The 25,170-nt window shown below is 44.4% G+C and overlaps 1 protein-coding gene and 1 long non-coding RNA gene across 6 annotated transcripts in view; one reads left to right on the forward strand and one right to left on the reverse strand.

Annotated features, from left to right (window-relative positions):
- LOC112931353 (uncharacterized) overlaps window positions 1-12,688 on the forward strand; it is a 145,319-nt gene extending 132,631 nt beyond the window's left edge. For all 3 annotated transcript variants that reach the window (XR_012000669.1, XR_012000670.1, XR_003237310.2), the window contains 2 exons: window positions 7,611-7,894; window positions 11,581-12,688. This is a non-coding gene — a long non-coding RNA (uncharacterized lncRNA). The remainder of the gene's footprint in view (window positions 1-7,610; window positions 7,895-11,580) is intronic.
- A 3,654-nt stretch (window positions 12,689-16,342) lies between these two features.
- LOC140598330 (cell adhesion molecule CEACAM1-like) overlaps window positions 16,343-25,170 on the reverse strand; it is a 72,870-nt gene continuing 64,042 nt past the window's right edge. For 2 of the 3 annotated variants that reach the window (XM_072754038.1, XM_072754048.1), the window contains exons 5-10: window positions 23,574-23,849; window positions 19,417-19,537; window positions 18,396-18,448; window positions 18,040-18,071; window positions 17,579-17,620; window positions 16,343-17,312 (exon numbers count right to left, since the gene is read on the reverse strand). In XM_072754038.1, coding sequence (XP_072610139.1) covers window positions 17,247-17,312; window positions 17,579-17,620; window positions 18,040-18,071; window positions 18,396-18,448; window positions 19,417-19,537; window positions 23,574-23,849 — 590 coding nt within the window. In that variant the 3' untranslated portion in view covers window positions 16,343-17,246. Of the gene's footprint in view, window positions 17,313-17,578; window positions 17,621-17,920; window positions 18,072-18,395; window positions 18,449-19,416; window positions 19,538-23,573; window positions 23,850-25,170 lie in introns of all 3 variants that reach the window. The other variant, XM_072754028.1, reaches the window with a different exon arrangement.

The following is a 25,170-nucleotide window of genomic DNA, read 5'->3' on the forward strand; positions in this document are numbered from 1 at the left end:
TGGGGCACCTGGGTGGCTCAGTGGTTGAGCAGACAGTCAGGTCCTTATCCCGAGGTCCTGGGATCCAGTCCTCCATTGGGTTCCCTGCAGGGAGACTGCTTCTTTCTCTGCCTATCTCTCTGTTTCAAATAAATAAATAAATAAATTCCTAATGAAAAAGAAAGGATACGTGTAAAAATGAGGCCAGAGTTTTTGAAACCAGTCACAAAATATTGTCACAAAAATACCTATGTTTGGCTAGGATATATGTAAAAAAGAAGATAGGGTTTATTGAAGCCTTTCACAAAATCTTGTCACAAAAAATATGTATATTGGGTCAGGATATATGTAAAAAAGAGGACATGGGGATCCCTGGGTGGTGCAGCGGTTTAGCGCCTGCCTTTGGCCCAGGGCACGATCCTGGAGATCCAGGATCGAATCCCACGTCGGGCTCCCGGTCATGGAGCCTGCTCCCTCTGCCTATGTCTCTGTCTCTGTCTCTCTCTTTCTGTGACTATCATAAATAAATAAAAAAATTAAAAAAAAGAAAAAAGAGGACATGATTTCTTTGTATTTTTTTTGTTTCTGAACTTTAATACCGTTAGTCTTATGTTCTGTTTTTGGGATATTATACATGGAAAAATCTATTTTAGGTGACATTAAACATTGCAGTATCTGTGCCACAAGAATCAGGATTTTGCAGTGGGAAGTGGCTAGTACTCAGGTTGGGAACATGGCATTGGAGTTCCAATTTGTCCATGAAGAAATTTACCTCAAAGTGCTGCCCTATTTTCATTAGGTTTCCTGGATGAGTCAAATGCTGAGAAAATGTAACTTTATGTTAACAAAGGACATGATTTTTTGAAGCCTGTCACAAAAAAATTATCACAAAAATACCTATGTTCAGCCAGGATATGCATAAAATAGAGGGCAAGGTTTTTGAAGTCTTTCACAAAATATTGTCAAAAAAAAATCTAGGTTCAGTCAAGATGTGTAAAAAAGAGGACAGGGTTTTTGGAAGCTTTTCACAAAATATTGTCACTATAGATAGACACCTGTATTTGGCCAGCTTATGTGTAATAAAGATGACAGGGGTTTTTTTTGAAGTTTTTCACAAAATATTGAAACCGAAAATACCTATATTTAGCCAGGATAGGTATAAACAAGAGGACAAGGTTTTTTTTCAAGCCTGTCACAAGAAGCAATGTTAAGAGGCATAAGGGAAAAAAAAGGACAATGGCTTTGATAGAGATCATGAACGTTCTGATTTCAAACTTTGGTATTCATTTGTGGAGTGATTATCTACAAAAAAAGCTGAGACTGAGTCAAATTGGAAGAAAATCATGAGTAGTCATATGAACTTACCAACAAACTGATTTGTACTGTTTTGGAATCTATTTCAACTGGTAGAAGAGATTTATAAACATAAATGATGTAATTCTAATCTGACACATACTCCTCCATGAAAGAGAGACACCGAGAACTCGTCCCCAGCTCCTACTCTATAGCAGTGACTATTAAAGGCTGGTCTCGAGGCTTCACATCCTCCTTGGGACCGGAGCACACAAGGGGACACTGCCTATGTTCTGTAACAGGTCAGTTATGCTCAACATCAAACTGTGGTTCACAGAATTAATGGTGGAAGTTGTAGCTACCTTGGTCCTGGCCAAGATAAGAAGTTATGTTCCTGCATTGTTCGTGACATGGCCGGACAACCAATGGAAGCTCCTGGGTTGTTTCAAAAAGATGTGCCAGTTTATGGTGAAGAAGACCCTTATTTATGTCCTGAGTTCTCTTGCGTCCATTATACACAATCTCATTGTTGGAGAAGTCTTCATCAATAAGCTATATTACTTTCTACACAAAAAGATGGTTTCTGAGCCCACAGCTGTGGTCGTCGTTTAGCTACTCTTACACCTACTCACCCTGCATTCGTTGGGGGGATACTTGGCACCCAGAGGAGAGCAAAGGACTTTCCTCGCTTATCTCCTGCCACTGGAGGCTTGTGTGCACGCTCGGCTCTCCCCGAGCCTGCCCCATTCTATCCTCTCACAAACAACACTGGCTCACAACTGTGGGTGCAAACATTGATACTGAAACCCTAATGCTCAGCAGCCTGATTTGGAGGCCGGAGACCAAAGTGCAAGCTGGTCTGATCCGCCTCCACGTCTGGATGTCGCATGAACTTGCAGCCTGTACCAACCGACACACAGCTCCGTTCTGCCACAGTTGTCAAGAAGGAAGCTTTTTTCGCCAAACTGCACCCAGCAACTACCATCTCTATATAGCAAAGCCAGTTATTTATGCTGCATCGATCCTAATTTCCTCAGAACATCTCCAAGCCTATGGTGTTACCTTCATCAACTGTTGCCCCTCCGCCCCACACCCCTCAGAGCACATTTGATTCTTTTTGAAAATGTGTTTCCCAGATTTCAATACAGTTTGGTTTTGCTTGCAGCCTCAGTTCTTTCTTATTTCACACAACTAAGCAAATAAAGTTAGTATCAAGCAATGGAGTCTCTGCAGTCCTACTGTCCCATTCTAGGCTGCCTTTTTTCTAGCCCTTTGTGGCTTAGAGTCTGTGGCCAGGATCTGAGGAAGAGGAGGGAAAAACCAGTGTGATGAGAAAGAGCGCTCCATGGTGTGATGTGGGTTGGGGAGGGATGGGTGCACAGCCTGGGTGAGATTTGCTGAATGGAGGGTGGGGCTGGTGGTGGTTTCTGAGGCTAATATTCTGGGACACAGCATCCCAGGAGGTCTGGAGATGTGTCCTCTCCCCAGGAGACTTCAAAGTGAGAGACATATGAACCATGAACTGGGTGAAGGCATCCTTACTACTTTCAGGGCATATATCCCAAATTTGGTCAGAGTAGGGCCACCTGGGTTGAGGACTGAGCTGGGAGAAAGGTCAGGGCTCCCAAAGCTTATGTTTCAGAGGACCCACATTGGGGTAGGGTGGTGGTTAAACTCAGAAGACTCAGGAGAATGCCCCCCTTGGGTCAGGAGAGACCCTGTGGAGGGGAAAGGATGTAAGTGGAACCACCGTCCCTGGGATCTCTGAGGTCCTGGGGCTGCCCTGGAAGTGTGGGCTTGCCTCACTGGGATCCCTCCCCAGCATGGAGTCAGCTTCTACCTCTCCCTTTGCCCCTTCCCCCTCTCATGCCCTCTTTCTCATGAATAAATAAATAAAATCCTTTAAAATATTTTATTAATTTATTCGTGAGAGGCACACACAGAGAGGCAGGGACATATGTAGAGGGAGAGCATATGTAGAATCTGATGTGGGACTCTATGCCAGGACCCCAGGATCACGACCTGAGCCAAAGGCAGACGTTCAAACACTAGCCACCCAAGTGCCACTAAATAAATAAAATCTTTAAAAATCAATAAAATAAACAATGGTCAAAAATCTTGAAGAGACATTTCTCCAAAGATATACAGTGGCCACCAAGCTTCTGAAGAAATGCTCAACATCACTAAACATTACAGAAAGCAAATCAAACAACAAAGACATATCATGTCACACCCATTAGGATGGGCACCATCAACAACAACCAAAAGGACCCCAAACCCAAATATCATAAATTAACGTGTGTTGGTAAAGATCTGGAGAAATTGGAACCCTGGCACAAAGTTGGTGAAAAAGTAAAATGGAATATTTGCTGTGGAACATGGTGCCAGGTTTACTCCAAATTAAGAAATAGACTTACCATGTCATAGAGCCATCTCCCTACTAATTTTACATCCATAAGAACAGAAAGCCAACAGTATGAAGGGATCCCTACTCATCCCCATTCATCGCAATGTTGTTCACAAGAGTCAAGATGTAGAAGCAGCCCACGTGTCCATGCACAGAGGGATGAAGAATGAACATGGGGCATCCAGATCCAGTGGAACATGGTTCCATCTTAGAGAAGAAGGTAGTTCTTCTGACCCTCTGCCACGTGAAATGAGCAGGTCACAGAAAGACAAATACCCTATGATTCCACTTTTACGTGGTACATAAAGTAGTCAAATTTATAGAAAAAGAAGAACTATGGGGCTGGTGGGGGTGGAGAGGAGCAAACACAGAGCTGTGGATACAGACTTCCAGTCACAAAATGAACAGGTGCTAGAGATGTGTTGTACGCTACTGGGAATATTGATACCCCTGCTCAACTATATCCGGGTTCCTGGTAGGAAATGTAATGTTATGTGTTTTTCATTATAATTTTTAACAGATTTAAGGGAGAAATTAGGGTGAAGGACCCTGGGGCCCTTAAACCTTCCTGCTTTCTAAGAGGAAGCTCTGGGTGTGACCAATACAAAGTATTGGTGGGTGATGTTCTAGTTCCCAATCACCTCTTTTCAACCTTGCATGGCAGCCTGTGGGGTTCCTGAGCCCCTCAGTCCATAATAGGGAAGAGGCTTAAAGCTCCAGGGATTACCAGGAATTGAGGGACCAAGGTGGGAGAGGAAGGGTTGGGCAGGGATGGAAACATGGGTAGAGGAGGCTACTGTGTGGGAGGGGGGCAGATCAAGGCCAAAGAGTCAAAGTTTGACATAAAAGGAAAGAAAGAAAGAAAGAAGAAAGAAAGAAAGAAAGAAATAAAAAAAGAAAGAAAGAAAGAAAGAAAGAAAGAAAGAAGAAAAGAAAAGAGAAGAAAAGAGAAGAAAGGGGAGCACCTAAGTTACTCAATACCTAGAGGAGGAAACTCTTGTCTCAGGATGGTGGCCTCAGGCCCCCACATAGAGTTTACTTTAAAAATAAAAATAGATGTTTCTGGGCAACTCAGTTGTTGAAGCGCCCAAGTCTTGAGCTCAGATCAGATCTTGATCTCAGGGGTTTTGTGTTCAAGCCCCCTGTTGGCCACTATGCTTGCATGGTGCCAATTAAATATACTTTTAAAAAATTAAAAGTAAAATAAAAACAAATATAAATTAAAAAAAGAAGAATGAGGGCAGGATATGATAGGGAGGGAGATACTTTAGATGAGCAGGTTGGGAAGCTCCTGAGTCCAGTGTTCTGTATGGCCATTGAAGCTCCCTTGTGTTGAAGAAAACCTTTGCCTTTTCTGAAGATATAAAATGGAAATAGTGCCCTATAGGTGAAGCATCTAGTTGGAAGTGCAGAGGAGAGAGGAGGAGAGTCATTCATGGCATTAACAGATGGTTAGGACAAGGAGAGCACATGTGCAAAGGGCACAAAACGTGTCTCCTGGTGATGTTCCTCCTACTTTCAGGCTCCAGGACAGGCCTCAAGGGAACCCCTCAAAGGGAGTAGAGCTTCAGAGTCCTGGGAAAGGTACCAGAGCAATGGCTCCTTGGAATAGCAACCATCCTTACCCAAGAGAGCCAGATGGTGCTCTGGGACCTGTCCTCGTTCTGGACTCCAGGGTACCATTGGGGTTCACATGAAGAGACAGGATTTCTTCCCACATTTTTGACCCTCAGGCAGTCCTGGGCCACAGTAGCCACACTGGGCTTGTTGAGTGGAGCTTCCCTTTATCTAGGAGTCTGTGCAGCTTGGGTGCCCAAAGCCCAGGCATCCCCAGCTGCTGGTGTCCTGAGACCATTTTCTTGAAAGCGCTGCCCTCCCAGGTACATGTGGGCAGGGATGAAGGTACGTGATGAATCTGAAGTCCAGGAGGAAGGACCCTGGCTCAAGAGAGAACATATAGGGGAATGGGTGTGAGAGGAACAGGCATCATTCAAGATGACGCTGGAATCTCATGTAAAGAGCTACAGGGAACGCAGTCTTTAGGGAGACAATGATCCTGAGGTTGCAGTCTTCATGACCTCACCACACAATAAAAAGAAATGGGATACAGTCCAAAGAATGAAAGAACCTGGAGACCCACTTTCCGTACTCACACCCATCCGCCCTCAAACTGAGCAGCCAGTACGCCTAAAGCCTGGGAACCCATCATGCAGAGGTTTGAGGGACTCTGTGCCTTATTCTATGTGCCATCAGAAGGCTCTCAAGAGACTGTGTATCTGCTGATGGATTGATTTGTTTTCCAGAAGTGACATTATCTATTTTACATGATGTTATTCTAGTGATACCACTCTGATTGCTGGATGGAAAAGGCTCCAAGAGAGAACACTGGAATCTGAGGGCAGTAAAGTGTCCTCTGCCTCCAGAGCGCCTGTCCCGGGACGTCACCCCCACCGGGCCTGGGGATCACCTGGGGAACGTCATCAAGCCTGCGGAGGCCCAGGTGACCCCTGGACAGGCGGCTTTAGCAGATGCGCAGCCAGGCTGAGACCCCGGGACGTGGCGCCGGAGCCGCTTCTGCTCTGTGCCCACGGAGGGAGGGTCCGCAGATCCTGTGGAAAAGCAGATCTGACTCCGCAGGTGTGGTGTGGGCCCCGGAGCCTGCATCTAACCAGCTCCCAGGGGACGCAGATCCTCCTGGCCCCGGGGAGCAGGCTTTGAAGAGCCGGGCTGAGGGGGACCCGGCTCCCTGAGAGGGTGACCCTTGTCCCTTCCCTCATTGGCCTGTGCTGTGTCCTGGCCTTGAGTCTGTGGGCACCACACACACAGCCCAGGGTCCCCAGATCCAGGGGATCGTTTCCCTTGGTGTCAGAGAAGCCCAGCTGGGCACGGGTCTCCCCAGTGATCTCACCTGCTCTGGGGAGGATGGACTTCCTCCTGGCAGCAAGGTCACAGAGAGGACTCTGAGGGTGAGACATGGGCAGGCAGGGTGATGACTGGTGAGGATCCAGTGTCCATCCCTGGGTGTCAGCCGCCTGGCCTCTGCTTCCAGGGTCAGAGCCCCAGAACCAGGTGTCTCATGAGTTCAGTCACGAGATAGGAAGGGGGTTTCCCTTGTGTCCAGGGAAGGGAAGATGGTGGTGGCAGATTAGGTAGCTTGATGTTCTCTGGTCCACAGAGAAGGATTTGAGGAGCCCCTCCCTCTCAGAGTCAGATGGCTGGACTGTGGCCCAGAGACTGTTCATGTGCTCCTGAGTGTGCCGGCAGCCTGTGTCCTCTGCCTGGGGAACACTCCTGTGGTCACCCCAACTCCCCCTGGCTGATGGAGTAAAGTGGGAGCTGTAAAGGGACCCCTGATGGATCGGGATACCCCAAAGGGTATCAGGACAGAACAGGCACGTGGGAATGACCAGAGCGTCTGGTGCAGAAAGGATTGAAATCAGGCTCCTGCTCCAAGTCTTTAGCCAAGGCCAGCTTAGGGGTTTCTTTTCCTGGGTGTTGCCTGGATGTCCCCATGTCTCCTCCTGGAGGCACTGCCGGGGGATGCACCCGGGATGCTGTCTGGGCTCTTAAGGATGTGGGTGGCCCTGAGTCCTGGGCAGAGGTGAGGGCTGGTCAGCCCGGGGCCTGGTCCCTGTGGGTCCTAGACAGCCTGATTCCATCCCAGGGCAGGGTGAGCCTGGGGCAAGGACAGGCACTGTCCAGAAGATTCCTGAGCCTGTGTCAGGAGAATTGTCCACCCAGGGATGTGTTCCCTCAGAGGAGCTCTCTGTCCTCCAGATTTCAAGGAATGATCTAATAGTGGACTTTTCAGACTTTGGAAGAAACACACAATGGGGGTCTGGACACCACAATGCCCTCTCTCCTCATCACAGCCCAGGGGTGGGGGCACTGCCTTCAAGTCATCTGTGTCCCTGTCTGTCCTCTGCTCTAGGTGTCCCCACAGGAACCAGGAGCTGGAGCGGCTCCACCCAGACTCAGCTGAGGGATCCCAGGGCTGCCTCTGGAAAGGGGAGGAGACCCTCAGTCCCTGGAAACAAAGGCGGGTCCTGGTTTTGCCTGTGCCATCTGCCTGGAAACGTCCCCTGGTTCCCCAGGCCTCCATGGGCTGCTGAGAAATCATCAGGGAGACACAGCAGGGGTCTCCACAGACCAGGGGCCCTCGGGATGAGGAGCCTGGGAGCCAAGCAAGGAGGACTGCACGTGTGTGAGACTGAGGTGGGTCAGAGCCTGCTGGGCTGTGGGGCCCTGAGCAAGGCTGTTGGCTACAGAGCGGCTCTGCCGCCCTCTGCTGGACAAGGAGGGAAGGAGGGAAGACAGAGAGCTGCCCTGCAGTTGGCTATTTTTAGAAATTTGTACTTTAATATTTCATATATGTATATGTAATTTGAACAACGTTATTGAGATATAGTGGACATATAGGAAACTCACCAGGGATGCCTGGGAGTTCAATTCTGCCTTTGGCTGAGGTGATGATCTCCTGCTTCTGGATGGAGCCCCAGGTGGGACTCCCTGCTCAGTTAAGATTCTGTTTCTTCTGTTACCCCTCCCCCTTGCTCTTGCTCTCTCTCCCAGTAAAGAAATAAGTTATACTCAACCTATGTAAAGTACACAGTTTATTAAGTTTTCCCGTGTGCGTGCACCACAGACATCACTCCTACGTGAAGATAGTGAATATGTCCCTTCCTCTCAAAAATCTCCTCATGTCCTCTCTATTCTCTTCCTTTGGCCCCTCTTAACCCTCCTTCCACTTGTTCACATGAAACCTTACATTTGATTGTTGTTAGACATTAGTTTCAATTTTTAATTTTAGAAATTGAATTATATAATACAATTTGGCTCCTGAGTAAGTTCTTTACTTGGTGTGGTTTAAAAAAATTCACCCATTGGTACATTTGTTTTGTGGATTCACAGTTTTTTCTCTTTACACCCTTAGTTGTATTACACTGGAAAGATGCAGAAAGGTCTTTTTTCAAAAATTCATTCACTCACTTATGGACATTTATGTTGTTTCCACCTCTAGACTATTACAGGTAGACTGTCAGGAACTTTTGTGCAGCAGTCTTTGAGATGGGTGTGTGGTCTCATTTCTCTTGGGGAGAGTTGCACCCAGGAGGGCAGTGAGGGGATCGCTGAGGAGGCACATGTTTACTTTGTTGAAGAACATGCTAGATTGTTTCCCAAAGTATTGTAATTTTACTTTCTCACTAGCAATGTATGAGAGTGCCCGCTGCCCCCATGCTCAACAACACTAATCATGGACAGTCTTTTAAATTTTTTGTCATTCTGATGTATGAGAAGTGGCATCTCAGGGTGCTGTTTGCTTTGGTTTCAACTGTGAAAACATTTATCATTGTCTTTTATCTTCCTTTTACTTTATTAACAGGTCATATGAGATCTAGCCACTTAATAGTGTTACATTTTACCTATATACTACATCCCCCTCAACCATTCATCTGCGTAGGACATTTATTCCATATCTGGGCTGTTGGGAATAGTACTGTAATGAGCATTGGTGTGCTCCTATCTCCTCAAGACGTTGCTTTCAATTCTCTTGAGGAATTATCTAGAAGTGGGATTGCTGGATCGTATTGTAGTTTTATCTTCAATATCTTGAGGAACCTCCATACTATTTTCCAGAGTGGCTGTAGCAGCCTGCATCCCCACAAACAGTGTATGAGGGTTCCCCTTTTTCTGCATCCTCACCAACATTTACGGTTTCCAGTCTTGTTAATTTTCGCCATTCTGACTGGTGTAGGGTGATAACTCATGTGGTTTTGATTTGTATTTCCCTGATGCCAAGTGATGTGGAGCAGTTTTTCTTGTGTCTCTTGGCCATTTGTATGTCTTCTTTGGAGAAATGTCTGTTCATGTGTTCTGCCAATTTCCTGACTGGATTTTTGTCCTCTGAGTGTTGAGTTTCCTAATTTCTGTTAGATTTTGGATACCAGGCACATACTGAGAATAAATTTGCAAATATCTCTTCCATTCCGGAAGTTTCCTTTGAGTTTTGTTGACTGTTTCCTTTCTTGAACAAAAGCTTTCTATCTTGATGCAGCCCCAAGAGTTCATTTTTGCTTTTCTTTCCCTTGTCTTTGGAGACATGCTAGCCCATTTAAAATCAGATCATTTGTTTGTTTTGTTTTTACTATGCTGTTGTAGGAGTTCCTTATATATGTTATATATAAACCCCTTATCTGTACATGTTCTGAAAATATTTTCGCCCATTTGCTCGGTTGCCTTTTCATTTTGTTCATGATGTCCATTGCTGTACAGAAACTGCTTAGTGTGATATAAGTCTACTTATTGGTTTTCATTTCTGTTGCCTGTGCTTTTTATGTCGTATACATGAAGTCATTGCCAAGAAGAATGTCATCAATCTTTTCCCCTATGTTTTCTCTTAGGAGTTTTACTGTTTGGGGTCCTTAAAAAATTATTTGTCTATTCATGAAAGACAGAGAGTGAAAGAGAGAAAGAGAGAAAGAGGGGGAGAGAGAGAGAGAGGCAGAGGAAGAACCAGGCTCCACACAGGGAGCCCGATGTGGGACTCAATCCCGGGACTCCAGGATCACGCCCTGGACTAAAGGCAGGCACTAAACTGCTGAGCCACCCAGGGATTCCCTACTGTTTAGGGTCTTATATTTAAGTCATTGATCCAGTTTGAGTTGATTTGTGTATGTGTAAAGGAAGTGTGCCATTTCATTCTTTTGCATGTGGCTATCCACATTCCCCAGCATCATTTGTTGAAGAGACTCTACTTTCCCACTGTGTATTCTTGATACCCTTGTTGAAGATCCTTTGATCATACACGCATGGATGTCGTTCAAGGCTCTTTGCTTTGTTCTGCTATTGTTTCCCTCTATCAATACTGGTACCTGACAGAGAACTGGTTCTGAACTGGGTTCAGCTGCTCACACCTCAAGCATCTACACTTGAGAGACAAGTGATGGTAGATGCACTCCTTGGAGTGCTGTCACCATGCCTTACTTCTATGATGATAGCAGTTTTGCAATGTAGTTTGACGTTAAGGAGAGTGATGCCTCCAGCTTCATTCTTTTTTTTTTTTTTTTAATTTTTATTTATTTATGATAGTCACAGAGAGATAGAGAGAGAGGCAGAGACACAGGCAGAGGGAGAAGCAGGCTCCATGCACCGGGAGCCCGACGTGGGATTCGATCCCGGGTCTCCAGGATCGCGCCCTGGGCCAAAGGCAGGCGCCAAACCGCTGCGCCACCCAGGGATCCCTATTCTTCTTGCTCAAGTGGACTTTGGCTATTTGGTGTATTTTGCAGTTCCATGGATATTTGAGAATTGCTTTTTTTCTCTTTGAGAAATTCTGTTGGCGAGTTGATGGGGATTACATTGCATCTGTAGGTCATGTTGAAGACTATAGATATTTTAACACAAATCTTCCAACCCACGGACTGGTGATATCTTTTCATTTATTTGACTGTGTTTCAATTTTTATCAATGTCTCATAGATTTCAGTGTGTTTATCTTTCCTCTCCTTGGTTACATTTAGTCAAAATTATCTGATTGTTTCTTTTTCTTCTTCCTCTGTTTCACAGAAAAGTTTGAATTCTTTTACTTAGCTGTAAACAAGTTAGTTGCAACAAAATTTCTTTTCTGAGAGGATAGCTCCCAACATGTTCTTCAACACAGGAAAACATTTACTGTTCAATTTCTTTGAGAGTCTTCCACAGAAAGCATACCTATAGACTGAGACTATCACAGTGTCTGTTCCACTCTAGTATTTTCAAGTATACTTGCAATTTCAAAGGTGTACCAATTCAGAGGTGTAAGAAACTTTATTGGCTTAGATACAGAGCTTAGGAGGGTGAAGGCTGTGAATGGCTCTTTTCATTTAGTGCATGCCTGATTTTCCATTCTTCATACATAAACAGAGAGTGCCTGCTATTCCATGGACGAAAAAAGAGCAAATCTTCCAAGGAATGGAACTTACCCTGGCATTCTCCGAGGTATGAAGCCAATCCAAAGCCAAATGCCAAGATACCAGCCAGTGTATTTTTGGGCAATGATCTAAACAACAGACTCTGCTTTCTTGATGATGGCAAATGTGGCTTCTGTCTTGCTTTCCATGAGTAGACACTGAAGCCACGTTGTCTATGTCTTTGCTTCTCTTGTAGTTGAGTGTACTCTGCTTATTCTTTGACCCAAAATTGTGGGGTTTGAGGATTGCCTCCCAGGCTGCGTCTCTGGTGCCCACAGAGCAGAGCTCACCTGCTTCTGCCACTACAGATGGACTATTTCCTGCCTGCAGGTGCCTGCCTCTACCCTTCATGGCACCAGCAGAACAAAGTATGTCATAGTTTCTGATACCTTTGTAAACAGGATGATTTGGAAAAGCATGTGGTAGCAAAGTTGGAACAGATCATTGGAAAGTAGATTTAGATATTGTGAGAATTGTCTGTTTAACAAACAGATTGGAATAAAGCCTACTCGATCAGTTAAACTACTTTAATACACATTCATTTTTAAGAAATATTTGTTTTAACATAAACAAATTTTATCAGTGTTCATGAATAAAATACAAAAATGATTGTTAATGATTGGTGCTCTTAAGGTGAGCTTAAAAATTATCTAAGACCTCTATCCAAATTTGTCCTGTAGTAATAGCTGTATTAATAGATTGTTGGTGTTTAAAGATCTGAAATGTGAGTAGAATGTATTCAGCTGTTTAACATGTGGTTTAGATATTTGGAAGTATGCATGTAGAATTTATGAATATGTTCAAAAATAAATATTAATTTTAATATTTTGTTTGGAAAAGTATGTTATAATATAATGCTTTCACTATAAAAAAATATAGTTTGCCATATGTTCCTTCCAATGTATATTGTAAGTGTCCTGATATCTGTAAATTGATTTTGCATCCTGAAGCTTCTATATTTGTTTATTTTTCTGACAGTTGTTCATGTAACCTTTAGTGTTTCTATACAAAGATCATGTCATCTACAAATAAAGACAATTTTACTTCTTCTTTTCCATCAAGATGCTTTTTTATTTCTTTCTCTTGTTTATTTGCTCTGGAAAATACTCTCAGAATTATGTCAAATAGATGTGGTGATAATGAGCACCCTTGTATTGTTTCTGATTCCATAAGGGAAGCTTTCCTGAAATTAAAAAATCAATGAAATGAGATGCAATCCAAACTGGAGGTACTGACGATGAGGGTTAATGAGGTGGAAGAAAGAGTGAGAGACATAGAAGATAAGTTGAGGACAAGGAAGGAAGCTGGGGAAAAAAAGAGAAAAACAATTAAAAGGCCATGATGAAAGGTTAAGGGAAATAAATAATAGCCTCAGAAGGAAAAATCTACATATAATTGTGATTCCAGAGAGCGCCGAGAGGGACAGATGGCCAGAAAGCATATTTGAACAAATCATGGCTGAGAACTTCCCTAACTTGGGGAGGGAAACAGGCATTCAGATCTAGGAGATAGAGAGGCTCCTCCCCCCAAATCAATAAAACCATTCAACACCTTGACATTTAATAGTGAGACTTGCAAATTCCAAAGATAAACAGAAAATCCTTAAAACAGCGAGAGACAAGAGATCCCTAACTTATATGGGGAGAAATGTTGATTAACAGCAGACCTCTCCACAGAGACCTGGCAGGCCAGAAAGGGCTGGCCTTTCTTCAGGGTCCATGAGAAGAACATGCAGCCAAGAATACTCTATCCAACAAGGCTCTCATTCAGAATCGGAGGAGCGATAAAGAGCTAGCAGGATAGGGAGAAAATGAAAGAATATGTCACCACCAAACTAGCTCTGCAAGAAATATTAAGGGGGACCCTGTAAAAGAAAGAGGAAGCCCAAAGAAATAATCCGCAAAAACGGGGACTGAATAGGTATTATGATGACACTAAATTCATATCTTTCAATATTTACTCTGAACATGAATGGGCTAAATGATCCCATTAAAAGATGCAGGGTTTCGAACTGGATAAAAAGCAAGTCCCATCTCTTTGCTGTCTACAAGAGACTCATTTGAGACCTAAGGACACCTCCAGCCTTGAATGAAAGGTTGGAGAACCATTTAGCATTCAAATGGTCCTCAAAAGAAAGCTGGGGTAGCGGTCCTTATATCACATAAATTAAAGTTTATCCCAAAGACTGTAGTAAGAGATCAAGAGGAACATTATATCATAATTAGAGGGTCTATCCAACAAGAAGACCTAACAATCATGAATATTTATGCCCCTAACGTGGGAGCTGCCAAGTATATCAATCAATTAATAACCAAAGTAAAGACATACTTAGATAATAATACACTAATAGTAGCAGACTTCAACACAGCACTTGCTGCAAATAACACATCTTCTAAGGACAACATCACCAAAGAAACAAGAGCTTTAAATGATACACTGGACCAGATGGATGTCACAGATATATACAGAACTTTCCATCTGAACGCAACTGAATAAACATTCTTCCAAAGTGTACATGGAACTTTCTCCACAATAGGCCACATACTGGGTCAAAAATCAGGTCTCAACTGATACCAAAAGATTGGGATTGTCCCCTGCATATTTACAGACCACAATGCTTTGAAACTAGAACTCAATCACAAGAAGAAATATGGAAGACACTCAAACATGTGGAGGTTAAAGAGCATCGTTTTTTTTTTTTTAAGAGATTTTATACATTTATTCGTGATAGTCACACAGAGAGAGACAGAGAGGCAGTGACACAGGCAGAGGCAGAGGGAGAAGCAGGCTCCATGCAAGGAGCCCGACGTGGGACTCGATCCCGGGTCTCCAGGATTGAGCCCTGGGCCAAAGGCAGGCGCCAAACTGCAGCACCACCCAGGGATCCCTAAAGAGCATCCGAGTAAAAGATGAATGGGTCAACCAGAAAATTAGAGAAGAATTAAAAATATTCATGAAAACTAATGAAAATGGAGATACAACCGTTCAAAATCTTTGGGATACAGCAAAAGCAGTCCTGAGAGGGGAAATACATCACAATACAAGCATACCTCAAAAAATTGGAAAAACTGAAATACACAAGCTAACCTCACACCTAAAGATACTGGAGAAAAAACAGCAAATAAAATCTACACCAAGCAGAAGAAGAGATATAATAAAGATTTGAGCAGAACTCAATGAAATAGAGACCAGAAGAACTGTAGAACAGATCAACAAAACCAGGAGTTGGTTCTTTGACAGAAGGGAAGCTTTCAACCTTTCACCATTGTATATGATGTTCGCTGTGAGATAGTCAAATATAGCTTTCATTATGCTGAGGAGCAGCATCCTCTAGATTATTCTATGCTTGTAATTTCTGCATATCTGCGTCTTTGACAAAAATGCCCACTGATCAGAAAGGATTACGCTCTTGCACTATTAGTAGGAATGTAAGGCAGGCAGCCACTCTGGAAAACACTATAAAGATTCCTCAAATGTTAAGAATAGAACTTCCCTGTGATCCAGCATTTGCACTACTAGGTATTTACCCAAGGGATACAAAAATACTAATTCAAAGGGATACACTCTGATGTTTCTAGCAGCATTATTTACATTAGCCAAATTATGGAAACAGCCCAAACATCCAGCAGTTGTTGAATGGATAAAGATGATGTGGTGTGTATAATATAATATACTATTATATGTATATTATGACTCAGCCACAAAAAAGAATGAACTCTTTCATTTCCATCAATGTAGGTGGAGTTAGACTACATTATGCTAAGTGAAACAGGTCAGTCAGAGAAAGAGAAACACCATATTTCACTCCTGTGGAATTTATGAAACAAAAAAAAAATTAGAGCAGAAGACAAAGGGAGAGAGAGTCAGGCAAACCAAGAAACAAACTCTTCACTACAGAGAATGAATTTATGGTTGTCAGAAAGAAGGTAGGTGGGGGGATGAGTGAAATAGAAGATGAGGATTAAGCAGGGCACTTGCTGTGATGAGCACCGGGTATTGTAAGGAAGTGTTAAATCACTGGATTGTCATCTAAGTCATCTACGAAAAGCCCACAGCAAATATCATTCTCAATGGGGAAGCACTGGGAGCCTTTGCCCTAAGATCAGGAAAAAGACAGGGATGTCCACTCTCACCACTGCTATTCAACATAGTACTAGAAGTCCTCGCCTCAGCAATCAGACAACAAAAAGAAATAAAGGCATTCAAATTGGCAAAGAAGAAGTCAAACTCTCCCTCTTCGTCGATGACATAATACTCTACATAGAAAACCGAAAATACTCCACCCCAAGATTGCTAGGACTCATACAGACATTTGGCAGTGTGGCAGCATACAAAATCAATGCCCAGAAGTCAGTGGCATTTCTATACACTAACAGTGAGACTGAAGAATGAGAAATTAAGGGGTCAATCCCATTTACAATTGCACCCAAAAGCATAAGACACCTAGGAATAAACCTAAACAAAGAGGTAAAGGATCTATACCCTAAAACTATAGAACACTTCTGAAAGAAATTGAGGAAGACACAAAGAGATGGAAAAATATTCCATGCTCATGGATTGGAAGAATTAATATTGTGAAAATGTCAATGTTACCCAGGCCAATTTACACATTTAATGCAATCCCTATCAAAATACCATGGACTTTCTTCAGAGAGTTGGAACAAATTATTTTAAGATTTGTGTGGAATCAGAAAAGATCCTGAATAGCCAGGGGAATTTTATTTTATTTTATTTTATTTATTTTTTTTTCAGGGGAATTTTAAAAAAGAAAAACATAGCTGGGGGCATCACAATGCCACATTTCAGGGTGTACTACAAAGCTGTGGTCATCAAGACAGTGTGGTACTGGCACAAAAACAGACACATAGATCAATGGAACAGAATAGAGAATCCAGAAGTGGACCCTCAACTTTATAGTCAACTAATATTCGATAAAGGAGGAAAGACTATCCACTGGAAGAAAGACAGTCTCTTCAATAAATGGTGCTGGGAAAATTGGACATCCACATGCAGAAGAATGAAAGTAGACCACTCTCTTGCACCATACAGAAAGATAAACTCAAAATGGATGAAAGATCTTAATGTGAGACAAGATTCCATCAAAATCCTAGAGGAGAACACAGGCAACACCCTTTTTGAGCTTGGCCACAGTAACTTTTTGCAAGATTCATCCATGAAGGCGAGAGAAACAAAAGCAAAAATGAACTATTGGGACTTTATTCTCTTTTAAAGTAAACTCCTATGGGATCCCTAGGACACTGACCCAGCTAGGTGTCCCTGGGTAAGTTTCTGCTAATTGCCATTCACACACACACACACACACACACACACACACACACAAAGGGTAAAAGAGGGGAAGATTCCTATTTATTCAGAACCTCTTGACATGTCTCTGGTGAGTCAGGGGTAAGGAAACGTTCCCTGGGAACCTATGCTTCCTGGGAGATGCAGGCCTTTGGCTCAGGCAAGCCTGTGGATCTCCAGAGAACATGAGGTATCCAACCCTGGGTCTGTGTCCCTGATTGTCCTCAAGGCTTAGAAGTGGTTCTCTGGCTCAGGCTGCGGCTTCTGACCCCACCTAGGGTCTGGGTGATAGGAAGGAGAAGTGCCATGAGGAAATTAGGAAGCCACTTCTGCTTTGTGGTTGATCTGGCCGTAAATGTTTTTGTCAGGGTGTTGTAATTCCTGTAAAACAAGAAGAGGCCTCTGAGCCCCTGTAACCTTCTGTGAACATATCTGTGTGACTTTCAGGTTCTAGTCCCACCTGGCTGCTCTCTGGGAGCTTGGCCATGATGCAAGTTTCTGCCTCAGGCCCCTTCTTCCCCTACTACTTCCTGTTCCCCTTGCTCTTCTATTTTCTGAAACTGAGAGCACAGCCTGGGGCAGGCTTGTGGCAAACCTACGGCCCCTTTGGGCTTCAGGGATGAGAATATTCAATTGCCCACACTCACCTGGTAGATAGGAACTGCTGCTGTGGAGCTGGGCAGGGAGTCCTAACAGGAGAGAATGGGTGTTGGTAGCAGAGAGGAAGGGTCATTTCTCTACAGGAGTGACCAGTTCCGCCTCTTGAACAGCATTCTGCAAATCTTTTGACCCATAACCCTCTCCCAGACCACTCCCCACTGTATTCCCTGCACCATTCCTGTTAGCCCAGGACCCCTGGGTCCCACCCACCCCATGGCTGGAATCCAGGGTTCAACTTTGTCTATCTCAGGGGAATAAGAAATCTCAGGACAGGGTGGGGCTGGATCCTGCCCCAGAAGAGGTACATTCCTGGCCAGAATGGGACTTACCTTGTCCTGGCTAGTCTAGGAGAGGCACGGTATGCAAATGAAGCTAAATTGGTTGCTGGTCCTACCTTTAGCCTGCCCAGCCTGGATCCCAGTGAAAAGAGGAGAAGGAAAAAACTTACAGGGTATGTGCACCTGCTGGCTGGACCATGACCTGGGGGCAGAGACATAGGTCAGCACCCAGAGTTGTGAGGAAGCTTAGGCCTACCATCCCAGACAGGGACAGGTCCTGAGCTCTCAGGGACCATGGAAGAAGCAGCACCTCCCAGGGAGAGACCCATCGTCCTTTTAGGGCGCCGAGAGTGCCAGGTTATGACCCATGATCCAAACTCTAGAGGTCAGGGAATATGGACAGTGGAGTTCTCCTGTGCTGAAGCCCCAGAAAGAGGTCAGAATCCCCATGGGGTGACTCCAGGATTGGACACTGTGGGGCGGGACTTGGAGCTCCTAGTCACACCAGGGCTGAAGAGATACTCACCAGGTGTGGATGTTGGGATCCGGAGATCTTTGAGATCACGACAGGCACTGACCCTAAGAAAGATCAGGCTTAAGTGTGAGGGATGCAAGGCGAGGTCACAGTTTTGTTGTTATAGTTGGGGATAAGGAGGACAATCAGGCAGGAGTTACAGAAACCCTGTCTCCACCACTGTTGTTTAGCAGGGCAAGGGTCGAGGAGAGGGGATAAGGAAAGGCGTTGGAGCAAGTCTGTCCTGGACCCAGATGGGAAGCCATAGAGGTTGATGGTATCTAGGAGAACGTGTCCTGAAAAGCGATGGACCACCCAGGAAAGATATAAAACATGAGGATTTGAATGTGTAGAAGGAGTAAGGCTGCAGTGTCAAGTTCAGGATATGTTGGGAACCCTGGGGATGCTGAATCCCTGAATGTGGGGCCCCTGCTGTGTAATTCTCTCGCCCCCTAAGGCCAGGAGATGCTGTATGTGACAATTACCCATCCTCTATCTCCGTCTGCCTGGAAGAGGCATAAAGTACATCCCAGGACCTTCCCTAGGTGATCCCAGGTTCTCTGGTCTCACACAAGTCAGCGTGGTGCTGTCATGGTTCCTGCATCTGCAATTTGGGGTGACCATCCCACGTGCCCTGTCAGGTTCTTCCACTCGGCTGTGTGACTTTCCCAGGACCACCCTTACATCCTGAGGCTGCAAATCCCCCTCATGGGACTTGGGGACTTAAATAAACCATGAGAAATGCCCTTCATTGAGCCCTTACTCCTGTCAGCACTGCTGTAGATTTGTCATGTGAACCAGGACCACCCTGAGGAGCTGTTCCCACATTGTGTCTAATTTACAACCAACGAGCCTGTGAAGGAAGCATCCAGGTCTGCAGCTGGCGAGGAAGGAGCCAGATGAAATGAGAGGGAAAATCCATGGGGCAGTTGGGAGCCCTGGAAGAGCCACCAGAATCCTAGGTCACGACTGGCTCTCCCTCTTGCCTGGAAGTCAGCTGTGACAGGATCATCTGAGAGAAACGCCATCATACCTTCCACTCCTTGTGCAGAGCAGGAGACACCCCAGGGCAGCCACGAGTGCTAGTCCGAGCAGAACCCCGAGTGCAATACCAATGATGAACCCCAAAGGGAGGCCTGTGCTGTTTCTTTTGTCTGAAATATGAAATAGGGAAAGGAAGGTGTATGAAGTCAAATCTGGGGATACCACGATGGGCCAAGAAGGAAGGGCCTGCTTATGGAGGAAGTCAAGGCCACTGAGGTCTGGGTGGTTGTCAACAAAGAGTCCTCACCCCCAGACTGCTGCATCTCATCTCTTCCTCAGATGAAACCATGAAATTTCTCTAATTCTCATGTTGTCCCCCACCAGGACCACCATTCTGTTCATCTTCCTATCACAAAATGCTTCTCCCCTGTGTCTTCCCTTTCATTGTCATTGATGCTCCTACAGGGAGACCCTTATCTGTCCACTCAACGCTGATTAAAGGGAATAACATTAGCTGATGACTTCTGAGGGCAGTTCTGTGTAAAGCACTTTGGATATACTTTATATTTAATCTCATCTGCTTCTCTGCTCTTGAGGGTGTAATCCCCACTGTGCAAAATGAGTGTCTAAGTGTGGAAAGGGCTTAACTAAATTAGGGAAGGTCACAGACCTGTAATGTGAGAAGACAGCACTGAATCCCAATTCCACGTGATAGTACAGCTAGTAACAAAAAGGTTAATGACAAAAAACATAATAGCTGCTAAATTTGATTGAGTCGCAAATTTGTGTATGAAGGATTTCATCTCATGAGCTCATATTAACAACCCTCACAACAGCCTTAAGATCCAGCTGTTGTTTCCACTTTTATAGATGAGAACCCTCAGGATCAGGAGCTTGAGTGTCTTTCCCAAGGTCCAACAGCTGGTACATATCAGAACCAAAAGGCTACAAGATTATTCTTAGTCTGGTTATCTTATCCACAAAGTCCTACAGGCCTACACTTCCTGCAGGTCTTTATCCATCCCATGCCAGGAAAATACACAGGAAGGAAAGTGGAGGAGTTTAAGGTCACTCATAGGTCACAGTCACACTGAGGGGATCACGTTAGCTGGAACTAAGCAGGTTGGAGAGCTCACACTGGTAATTCCTAGCAGCCTCCCTCATGACAGGGCTTATGGTCAGGGTGCTGTGGACCTGGGACAGCTCCATCCACTCTATGAGCTTTAGATTCTGCCCATTGAAGAACCACTGGATGGAACCCCAGTGTTATTTGTGGAGCAGATCAGGACCACAGTGTCTTTCTGTCCTATGGCATTGGCATTATGTTCTATGTCTATGGCATTTCTGGCCTGGAGAGAGGGCTGGTTCACTGGATCTGTGGAGAAACAGAGGTAATGGAAGGAGCATGAGCCTGGAGCTTAGGCCTATGCTCTTTCCTCTGAGATCTTGGCCAACCTAAGGCCACAGTGAGCTATGTAATGGTGACTCGGGGAATGGCCCTGCTATCTGCAGAAGGATGAGTGTCTTTGTTCAGGTGTTGAATGTAAGGAGAGGGCTATGCTTCCCCCTCTGGCCTTCACATTGCCTCATTCACGTGTCTGCTCCGACTGGACAGCTCTGTAGTATCAGCAGCAGGAACCTCTTCTATATCCATGTGTCCATAATCCTCATTATCGGGTGGCATTTTTTCCCCCATGGATTCATTTCTTCAATTTTTGTGACTTTAAAAGGTGAAGCTTCTTTCCTTACATACCTTTCATCGGGGAGGAAGACTCACAACCCTTCCCTCTCTGTATACAAGGCAGCTTTATGGAAAATAGGGAAGGCAATTTACTAAGAAATGAGACAGGCTTCATAGCCTAGGATTCAAAAAGTTTTCAATCTACAGGATTTCTCGCTCTGAAGCTTTTTACCTGCAGATCTGTGGATTGACCCTCATGGCGAAAACCTCCTGTAGAGAAGTGGTTTACTATATACAGAATACTGGCACCATTAGGAATACAAGAAACTACCACATCATAATAAAGATATATATGTAGGGATCCCTGGGTGGCGCAGCGGTTTAGCGCCTGCCTTTGGCCCAGGGCACGATCCTGGAGACCCGGGATCGAGTCCCACGTCGGGCTCCCAGTGCATGGAGCCTGCTTCTCCCTCGCCTGTGTCTCTGCCTCTCTCTCTCTCTCTCACTGTGTGCCTATCACGAATAAATAAAATAAAATAAACAATTTTTAAAAAAGATATATATGAAATGCCCGTAGCTAGCATCATACTCTATGATGAAACACTGAAAATGTTTCTTCTAGATTACATAGAAGATAAATATACCATTTAAACAAGCTGTAATCAACAGAGTTCAGAAATCCAAGTCAAAATAATTAGAAGGAAATAAACAGAATACAACCAATTGGAAAGAAATAAGTACAATTATGTCTGTTTGCAGATGATATGAAATTATATGTCCAAAGACATAAAGATCCCCCTGAAAACTGTCAAACTCATAAATAATTTCAATAAATTTGCATGATACAGAATCAACACACAAAAGCTCTCTGTTGTTAGCATTAACAACAAACTACCCCCAAAAGAAATTAACAGAAATGTCTGTTCATGTGTTCTTCACATTTCTTAACTGGATTCTTTGGTTTTTGGATGTTGAGTTTGAAAAGTTCTTTATATATCTTGGATACTAGCCCTTTATCTGATGTGCTATTTGCCAATACCTTCTCCCATTCTGTAGGGAGTTTGTTGGGTTTTGTCAACTGTTTGCTGTGCAAAGCTTTGTATCTCAATGAAGTCCCAATAGTTCCCTTTTGTTTTTGTTTCCATTACCTCTGGAGATGCGTCTAGCAGAAAGCTCTGTGGCCAAGTTTGAAGAGGTTGCTGCCTGTGTTCTCCTGTAGGAATTTGATGGATTCCTGTCTCATGATTAGGTTTTTCATCCATTTTGAGTTTATCTTGGTATATGGTATAAGATAATGGTCCAGTTTCATTTTTTTTCTATATATGACTTTCAAATTTTCCAAAAACCATTCCTTGAGGAGACTGTCTTTTTTCCATTGGATATTCACAAACAGACATTTCTCCAAAGAAGCCATACAAATAGCCAACAGAGACATGATAAAAAATGCTCCACATCACTTGGTATGATGGAAATACAAGTAAAACCACAATGAGATATCACTTCATGGCCATCAGAATGGTTACATTAACAAGTCAGGAAACAGCAAATGTTGGTGAGGGTGCAGAGAAAGGGGAAGACTCATACACTGTTTGTGGGGATGCAGGCTGGTACAGCCACTCTGGAAAATAGCATGGAGATTCCTCAAGAAGTTAAATATAGAGATACCTCATGACCCACCAATGCACTCCTAGTAATTTCCCTGAAGGACACTAATGTTGTGATCCGAAGGGACCTGCACTCCAATGTTTACAGCAATAATATACAGAGTAGCCCAACTGTGGAATGAGCCCAGATATCCATTGGTAGATGAATGCATAAAGAAGGTATTGGCAAATAGCATATATATATATTAGTATATATATGAATAAAAAGTTTAATATATGCATATATGCAGGATGAAATATTACCGAGCCATCAGAGGGATGAAATTTTAACATTTATATCAATGGAGATCGAACTGGGGAGTATTATACTGAGCAAAATGAATCAATCAAAGACGACAATTATCATATAGTTTTACTTATGAAGAAATCCAGACACACACACACACACACACACACACACACACACAAAACAAATATTGTTATGATTCCACTTATACAAGGTACTTAGAATAATCACAGTCATAAGCGAGAGCAGGCAGGGTGGTGGTTACTACACTTAGGGGCAGGAGTGTTTAATGGATGGTGGTGATGGTTGCACAAAAATACAAATACATCTCCCTGGGAAGATAACTCTACAAATGATGAGCAAATGATAGAAGGCCCAGGGGGCAGGAGAGAATAGAATCAGAGACCATTTCGGTAAACAGAATGGGAGTGTGGTGAAGACCTGAGTCTCTGAATCAAATACACTTAGATTCTGATCCTAGGTCTGGCTTTTACTGTGTGACCTTACACAAGATTCCTTTCTTGCTCGATAACCATTTTTTTGTGTGGTAAAATATACGTAAGTTTTATCCTTTTAACCATTTTAGGTATACAGTTCAGTAGTATTACTAGAACAGAGGACAAGGTGTCATTTACCTTCCACATCCAGCCTGACAGGGTCACTTTTGCGGAAACTGACCGGATTGGAGACCTCACACTCGTATTTCCCGGCATCCTCCTTCCTGACAGGGTCTATGGTGAGGGTGCTGTTGTCCTGGGACACCTTCTTCCTATCCGTGAGCATTAGAATCTGGCCATTGAAGAGCCACTGGATAGAGACCCCGGTGTTACTTGAGGAGCAGGTCACGACCACAGAGTCATCTTCTGTGACTGTGGTGTTGCTGGCAGTGAGAAGGGGTTGGGACACTGGCTCTGTGGAGAAACAGAGGAGGTGACAGCATGAGAGTGGGCCTGGGGTCTGGCGACCCAGCGAGCTCTGTCAAGGTGCCCCTGAGGATGGCCCTGCCTCCTGCACAAGGTTGAGTGTCTGTGTTCAGGTGGCAGTCTGTCAGGACAGGGCTGTCCCTCTAACACTGGCCCTCTGTCACGTGTCTGCTCTTCCTGGATATCTCTGTACCGTCAGCACCAGGAACATTCTAAATCTCCATGTGCAGCTTCCTCAACGTTAGGGGGAATTTTATAGCCACTGGCTTCTTGGGAACATTTCCTGAGCTTTCTGAAAAGATCAGGCCCTCTCTCTAGTGTGGCAGCTTTACATAGTAAGGGAAGGCATTTATTTCTCTTTTGTGAAATAATTTATTAGAAAATGAGAACGGCCCAGCCAGTCTTTCTGTACTTAGTTTTGGAGAAGCTCCAATCTAAAGGGTTTCTCAATCTGAATAAGACTTTTACTTCCTGCCTGTGGATTGACTATTACAGGGAGAACCTCTTTAGAGTAGTGGTCACAGTTTTCACAGAAGGCTGGTACTCTTAGCTGTGGGTATAAATATGTACTTTGGCACTGCTCCTTCTATGCCATGAAGGGACGTCATGGGGGCATCTACCTATATTGCAGTTGGGCACCATTATGCAGTGTTCGCTCAGTGTTGGATCAAATGTGCTGGGGTCATACAGTGTTAGAGAAATGGGAGACTGCAGAGTCAGGACACAGTAAAGGGCTCTCTCTTTCCCGTTTCCCAGTGGCCTCACTGCAGGGCGGCTCTGGTACACCTGGAGTCACAGTTTGGCCATATTACAGACAGGGGTGACTGAAGGGGGGCATCCAGGTTATTTAGTGGTTAAGTGTTTGTCTTTGGCTCAGGTTATGATCCCAGGGTCCAGGGATGGAGTCCTGCATTAAGGTCCCTGCTCATGTTCTCTCTCTCTCTCCCTCTCAATCAAGCAACCAATTAATAAAATCGTTTTAAAACAGGAGGTGACTGGCAGAGGCTGCTGCTCTCATTTCTCTGTCCTCCAGGCAATAGCCTGGGATGGTGGGCCTGGCCACAGGGCTTAGCAGAAGATTCCAGGGAAGGCTTAAGGGTAGAGGGAGCTGTGCAGAGCTGGTCTAGTCCCAGCTGAAAAGGAGGAGGAGGAGGAGGAGGAGGAGGAGGAGGAGGAGGAGGAGGAGAAGGAAGATGAATGACATGGAAAGAGCAGGGAGCCAGAAATGTCCCAGGCTGTGAGCAGGGGAGGTTACAAGTGCTTTCAAAGACTCCAGGCAGGAAGAGCCCACATCTGACCGAAGGGCAGG

The sequence above is a fragment of the Vulpes vulpes genome, chromosome 1, assembly GCF_048418805.1.
Source record: "Vulpes vulpes isolate BD-2025 chromosome 1, VulVul3, whole genome shotgun sequence".
NCBI lineage: Eukaryota > Metazoa > Chordata > Mammalia > Carnivora > Canidae > Vulpes > Vulpes vulpes.